The following is a 7,402-nucleotide window of genomic DNA, read 5'->3' as shown; positions in this document are numbered from 1 at the left end:
AATGGTGAAAGTGACGTTGACTAAACAAGTTATAATACTATTGACACATGGCATAAAAATGAAAATGATATGTTGTTAATGGTGATGAACTGAAGCATCAAGAAAGAAGAAGAAGATGCAGTAGAGAGTTTGTTAGAGAAAACAGTTAGGCAAGAGATAATCTTCTTCATTGATTAAACAGATAGATTACAACCAACTATATATATGTGTAAGATAAGCTAAGAGTGTGTGGACTAAAATATCTTAAGCTATGTACACATGTCAACCTATTAGAGGATAAAGGCAGAAGAAGACTAAAGCAGTGCATACTATATAGAGTAATATTAACAGCCCCTCTCAAGTTGGACTTTGGATGTTGCAAAGGCCTAACTTGATCAAAGTAGTCTTCAAGGCTGGAGAATGCAGTGGCTTAGTAAGCATATCAGCCAATTAAAGATGGGTGGAAATAGGCAGCAAGTGAATGAGTTTTGACTGAATTTTCTCACGCACAACATGACAATCTAACTCGATGTGCTTGCTCCTTAGGATTGTGTGCTAGATAGACTGCAAATTTGCTATCACAAAAGATGGATGCAGGCTGAGAGAACTCAATTTGAAGGTCATGAAAAAGATAAGACACCACTGAATTTCACAAGTGATGGAAGCTAAAGCCCTGTACTCTGCCTCAATGGAGGATCTGGAAACTGTATGTTGCTTTTTAGATTTCCAGCATAACAAAGAAGAACCAAGCATTACATAATATCCGGTACAAATTTTCTTGTATCAGGGCGTCGAGCCCAATCTGAATCAGCAAATCCCAACAGTTTTAAAGAGCTAGATTCAGAGAAGAGCAAACCTGTAGTAGGGACAGATTTGAGATATCTTAACACACGAATGGCAGATTGATGATGAGGGACACGAGGCTGAGACATGAACTGGCTTAAATGTTGCACTGCAAAGGAAATATCTGGCCTTGAGTTAGTTAGGTAAATTAAGCGACCAATATGCCTTCTCTAAGTAGTAGGATTATCCATTAAGGCTCCTTCATGAATGGATAGTTTAATGCTGGGATCAAACAGAACTAAAGAAGGCTTTGCAGCAAGAACTCCAGCATCTTGCAAAAGTTCCAAAGTATATTTCCTTTGATTTAAGAAGATGCCATCTTTGGATCTGGCAATTTCAAGGCCCAGAAAGAATCTCAACTGTCCAAGATCCTTGATCTTGAATTGTTGATCTAGAAGATGTTTCACCTTTGTAATCTCTTCAAAGGAGTTTCCTGCTAAAACTATATCATCAACATCAACCAATAGGGCAGTGAAACTATGATAATCAATTTTGATATACAAAGAGTAGTCAACTAATGATTGTTTGTATCCAAGTGAAAGTAAGAACGTGGAAAATTTTGAGTACCACTGTCTACTAACTTGTTTTAAGCCATACAAAGACTTTTGTAACCTATAAACCTTGGATGAAGGAACACCAGTCAAGCCAGAGGGAAGAGACATATAAACCTCTTCATGTAAATCCCCATGTAAAAAGGCATTATTAACATCCAATTGCTCCAAATGTCATCCTTTTATGGATGCTGGTGAGAGAAATACCCTGACAGTAGTGAGCTAAGCAACTGGGAAAATGTATCAAAATAGTCAAACCCTTCCATTTGAGTAAAGCCTTTGGCTACCAGCCTGGCTTAGTATCTTTCAACTGATCGATCAGCCCTATGTTTCACTTTGTAAACCCACCTGCAACCAATAGGATTTTTCCCAGGTGGAAGATCAACCAAGGTCCAAGTGTGATTTTCTTCAAGAGCAGTTAACTCAACATTCATAGCCTTAATCCAACAATCATGTTTAGCAGCTTGAGTAAAGTTTTTTGGTTCAGCAATAGAAGAAATGGAGAAACATAATTTTTTGAAAGAAGGGGAACATCTATCATAGGAAATAACAGATGATAGAGGATATGAAGTAAGGGAAGCTAAAGAATTATTGTGAATATGATAACAATGATAATCAACTAAATAGCTAGGAGGATTTGAGGCTCGAGTAGAGTGTCTCAGAGGTGGAGGAGAATCAGTTATGGACTGTAGGTCATTGAGACCAAGAGAGGAAGAACTGATAGATTCATTAGGAAAAGGAGGACTTGTAGGAATGGATAGAGGAGAGATATCATTATGTAAGGGTGCAGCAGGACTAGTGGTAGGGATAGAGATTTCAGTGATGGGACTATTGTCTGGAGCAGGGCTAGGAGATGTATTATGACTGGGAGATGTACTATGACTGGGAGAAGAAGAAAACCTATTAGACTGCTATAGGGAGTCAGAAGAGTATAAGATATTGTCCAGAGGGGGAGAAGTATCAGTGGAATTAGGGGATTGATGAGAAGGTTCGAGATTATCATAGGAAAAGGTAGGCTAAGAGGGCGGATTGTTAGTATCAGTGGATATAGGAAGATTACTATGGAAGGGAAAACGGTGTTCATAAAAAATCACATGTCTAGAGACAAATATATTGTGGTGTGTAAGGTCATATAGAATGTATCCTTTGGTTCCATGTCTAAAACTAAGGAAGACAGACTTCTTAGCTCTAGGATCAAACTTGGTTCAGTGAGACTTTAGTGTAGCAGCAAAGCTCAAACAACCAAACACTTTTAAATGAACTATAGAAGGTGGCTCATGGTATACCATATCATAAGGAGACATTAATTTTAAAATGGGAGTAGGTAGTCTATTCATAATGTGGATAACATGTTGAACACAGAAATTCCACATATTGAGAGGGATTATTGAATGGAAAAACAATGACCTAGCTACATTCAAGATGTGTTGATGTTTTCTTTCAACCACCCCCATTTTGTTGGGGTGTTTCAACACAAGATTTTTGATGAATAACACCTTTGGATGCAAAGAAATCAGATAAGGTGAGAAATTCAGTGCCATTATCTGATCTGAAAACTTTAAGTGATGATTTAAAATGGTTCTCTTGTAAGCCATGAACTGCATAATGCTAGCTTTGGTCTTATTTTTAGTTTTGAGGAAAATTATCCAAGTGTATCTAGTAAAATCATCTACCAAAGTCAGAAAATACTTATGACCAAGTATAGAAATTATGGAGAAAGGACCCCAAACATCAACATGTAGTATATCAAAAGGAGCACTTATATTGGTAATGCTATTGGGAAAGGGTAATCTCTTTTGTTTACCAAAATGGCAAGAGTTGCATGGAATGTGATTATTACATTGGGAAGGAACAAATGGAAAAACTCTTGAAATATTTTGTGAACCTATATCAGATATATGGCCTAATCTTAAGTTCCAGAGATTACAAGGATTCTGAGCAAAAGAGTGATAAGCATGATGATGAGTGGATGAGTCAAGAACATAAAGTCCTCTTTGAAGCTTAGTTATACCAACCATTTCCTTGGAATGATTCTGTATAATTTTGCAAGACTGATTAGTGAAATGAACATAACAATTATTGCTATGCACAAGTTTAGCAATAGAGATTAGATTAACATGAAAAGTAGGTACGTGTAACACATTGTGTAGGGTTAGAGCAAGGGAAATGGCTATGCTTCCAGAAATGGATGCAGTCACTTGAGAACCATCTGGTAGACTAACATGAATAGGAACAACAGACTTATAAGAGAGAAAAACAGACAAATCAAAAGAAATATGATCTGTAGCTCCAGTATCAAGAATCCAGAGAGAATTATTCTTACCATGATCATTGTGAGAATGAGAGTTTAGCACAAAAGGTTATATAGAGATGGAATTAGCTCGAGAGCTAGGTTTTGACTGTTGAAGTAGTTTTAGGATGTTGTTATACTGCTCTTGAGTGAAACCAAAAGAGGAGTTGGTTGAACTTTGCTGGGAAGCATCCTGACCTGTTGCAGTGGAAGCAGTATCATGAGAAACAGAGTTAGTTGGTTTACCTTTGTGTTTGAAGCCAGGTGGATAACCATGTTTGATAAAGCATGTATCAACAGTATGGTTAGTCCTTCCACAGTGTGTGCATACACGATTATGTCCCTTAGCAGCACCATAACTCTGTGACTTTCCCTTGCCATAAGTGTTACCAAAAGTGTTACCCGAATTGGTGCCAGACTTGGAATTAAAGTGAAAGGCTGCAGATTCCTCAGTACTGGCAGAGGAAGGAAGGGTAACAGGATTGGAATTGTTCATTTCTCTTTCTTGTTGTATAACAAGAGAAAAGACCTTATCAATTGTTGGTAACGGATTCATCATCATGATTTGGGACTTAGCATGAGTAAACTTCTCATTTAAACCTTTGAGAAAACGAATGACATAGTCCTGTTCACGATATACACGAATGGAGGGAATCCAAGGAGCATAAAATGGATTCCATCAAATGAATCGTTCTTTGTTCTTGGAAATCAACGCAATATGCATTGATCTTGCCCAGGTATGATAATTCTTATCATCAAGTAATGGTGAAACAAGAACAAGAGAAGGATTTTCATTAGGATGAAGGTAAAACGGATTCTTCGAATTGGTGGAAAAATCAAGAAAGCTCTAGTAAGCCATTAACGAAGAACAGAAGAAGAAAAGATAAGCGAATGAAGCAATTGCGATACAAGAAAGGAAGCGGAAGCAGAGGATCGCAATCAATCGTATGCAACAACAGCGGCTACCAGAGTTGTTTAAGCTCTGATACCATGTTAATGGTGATGAAGTGAAGCATCAAGAAGGAAGAAGAAGATGCAGTAGAGAGTTTGTTAGAGAAAACAGTTAGACAAGAGATAATCTTCTTCATTGATTAAACAAATAGATTATAACCAACTATATATATGTGTGTAAGATAAGCTAAGAGTGTGTGGACTAAAATAGCTTAAGCTATGTACACGTGTCAACCTATTAGAGGATAAATGCAAAAGAAGACTAAAGTAGTGCATACGATATAGAGTGATATTAACATATGTAGTATGATATTGAATTCGAATGGTCGTCTTCAACCTTCAAAAATAATTAGTGGTGAAATTATATGATAGTTGATTGTTGATAGTTCATAGGGTCTTCAAATAGAAAATTGTAAAAAATTGTATAATGTGATATATTGCGTCAATTTTTTATTTGTTGATAGATATTTTTTAACACTAGTTAAGTTAGTTTAATCTATTTCTTTATATTATTTTATTTATTTTAAGTCAACTATAATCAATCATTTTATTTTGTAATATTAATTTTTAATATAGTATATGTTATATAGTTTGTAATTTTTTTTCAAATATATTATTTATTAATTTTTTTTATAATTTTAATTAAAGTAGAGTTTGTAATTTTTATATTCAAAAAATGATACAAATTAAATTATTTGAAATTGAATTTGATCGGATTGATTTTTTTTAATCAATCATTCAAAACTTAATCGCAAGTATATTTATTTTTACTTTAAAACCGACAGCGGTGCAATCACCCCCTAATGATTGATAGTGAATAAATTAATAAATTAATTTTTATATTATTTAATAAAATTAGCGGTGATAAACTGACTTAGAAAAAGTTGGGTTTAACTAATGTTCAATATTTTGAATGAATGAAGATAATATACAAAATTGATAAAATTAAAAAAAAATTAGGATAATTTCTAGACCAAAAAAGACAATAATAAAATAAGTTATAAAACCGTAAGAAAAAAACAGTTAACAAACCAAAATTTTTAAAACATATAAATTATAATTTGTAAATTATAAACTTAAATCTATCGTAGAAACTAATATGTTTATTCCATTCTATTTATTTTTTATTTTTGAATTTTAGAGGGCATAAACATTAATATAAAATTTAAACTTTTAAATTTAAAAATGTGTAATGTCTACATGTTTATTCTGCCCCACTTTATTTTTGGGAATTTCTCTATAGACCTCCCAACCTTCTAGTTCACCTCTGGTGAAAAACCCAAACTATCCCTGACTTCGGAAGTTCATTTCCGAAATGCAAGAAAAAGGCGTTTTCGGAGATGCATCTCCGAAAGCGTCTTTTTTTTTTGAAAAAATTGTCTTATTTCGGAAGTTCATTTCCGAAAACATCATTTCGGAAGTGCACTTCCGAAATACTGCGATTTCTGCAGATTTATCAAAACACTCCCCCTCCCCCAATCATTTACCCTAAATCAAAACAAAAAGTGGCTAAGGCGAAAATTTGTGCAAACAGAATTCCAAGGCTGCATCAAGGCTCCATTCACACTGCTAAACAACATTCAAAAGCCCTCAATCATAACACTTTATAAGTTTTGAAATTTTTAGATTCATTATTCAAATGCATGTTATTTAGGGTTTTAATTGCATAAATGATATATGGTTAGGTTGTTAGTAGTATTTAGGTTGTTTAGAAGCATTTTGATTTGGTTTGAAGTTTGGTTTAGGGGTCTGCCATGGAAGTTGCAGAAAACTCCATCGCAGGGGTGCTTCGGAAGTTCATTTCCGAAAACACCTCCATCCCAGTTTTCGGAAATGAACTTCCGAAATGTATCAGAAGTTCAAATTTTTTTGTTTTTTATTTTGTCTCGCATATTGTTAGCTGAAGATTTCGTTTTATAAATTGGTTCTTCGAAGAAGTAAAAATTCGAAGGAAAGATGGTTACTGATGACCATCCCTTAAAAATAAAAGAATGGCTCCTGATGGCCATGCTTCGAGAATGAAGACTTCTAAGTTCGTTATGAAGATAATGAATACTGAAGCTAGTAGAAGTGTATGTCTTCGAGGACTTAGACAAAATTCATGAAATATGTTCAAGTATTACTACTTAGCGTGTTTTCGTAGTGTTTTTAAATACACTGCCACGCGTCGAAGAAGGACTCAGGCGGGAAGATTTGAAATTCGAAGACGGTTTCGTAACTGTCTAAATAACAGATGGCGTCCATGGAGTTCTTATGAGAAACGTGGCATTAGATTAGCGTAGGGCCGTTAAGGTCGAAATTAGTATAAATAGGAGTCTTAATGTTAGGATTCTGTGTGTTCATTTTGTACAAATCACTCACATACTACTCAAGTATCAAGTGTTAAGAGAAAGAGTTCGCTGAGAAAATGTACGTATGACACCACCATTTTAATACATGTGTATTCTCTTTCGTTTTCAAATATCTTTCAGTATTATTGCATTTCATTTACTTCTTGCCATTTACATTTCTGTATTTTTACTTTCATGCCATTTACTTTTGAAGTATTTAACATTCCTGCATTTTAAGATTCTTTACGCTTTAACAATACTTTCGTTTCATATGTTATTTTACTTATCCTTTCACTAAAAATTATACTTACGTATAACCAAGTGATTGTCAAGATTACTCGTTTTATTCGGAACAATTCTTATTAACGAAGACAAATCATGACTATGGTTCGAATGACCATTGATAACAATCTTTTTGACTATGTGTCCTAGGATCAATCTAGTCGATCCTGCGAGTA

General features: G+C 34.6%; 1 protein-coding gene across 1 annotated transcript; it reads right to left on the bottom strand.

Annotated features, from left to right (window-relative positions):
- Nucleotides 1-1,669: 1,669 nt before the first annotated feature.
- On the bottom strand, nucleotides 1,670-3,705 carry LOC131633580 (uncharacterized). Its single transcript, XM_058904280.1, has 3 exons — nucleotides 3,697-3,705; nucleotides 3,047-3,613; nucleotides 1,670-2,281 (listed from the first exon to the last, which is right to left on the bottom strand). Exons 1-3 carry the CDS (start codon nucleotides 3,703-3,705, stop codon nucleotides 1,670-1,672), a joined length of 1,188 nt encoding a protein of 395 aa, XP_058760263.1.
- Between the last annotated feature and the right edge of the window lie 3,697 nt (nucleotides 3,706-7,402).

The sequence above is a fragment of the Vicia villosa genome, unplaced genomic scaffold (genome assembly GCF_029867415.1).
Source record: "Vicia villosa cultivar HV-30 ecotype Madison, WI unplaced genomic scaffold, Vvil1.0 ctg.001143F_1_1_3, whole genome shotgun sequence".
In the NCBI taxonomy this organism is placed as follows: Eukaryota; Viridiplantae; Streptophyta; class Magnoliopsida; order Fabales; family Fabaceae; genus Vicia; species Vicia villosa.
Note: the sequence above shows the minus strand (reverse complement) of the source record. Positions and strands in the feature narration are given on the sequence as shown.

What these genes read in the sequence shown, in the direction of transcription:
- LOC131633580 (XM_058904280.1), bottom strand. An exon ending in ATAAGTATTTTCTGACTTTG is followed by an intron (nt 2,282 to 3,046) that starts GTAGATGATTTT and finishes TCCCTATAGCAG; the next exon opens with TCTAATAGGTTTTCTTCTTC.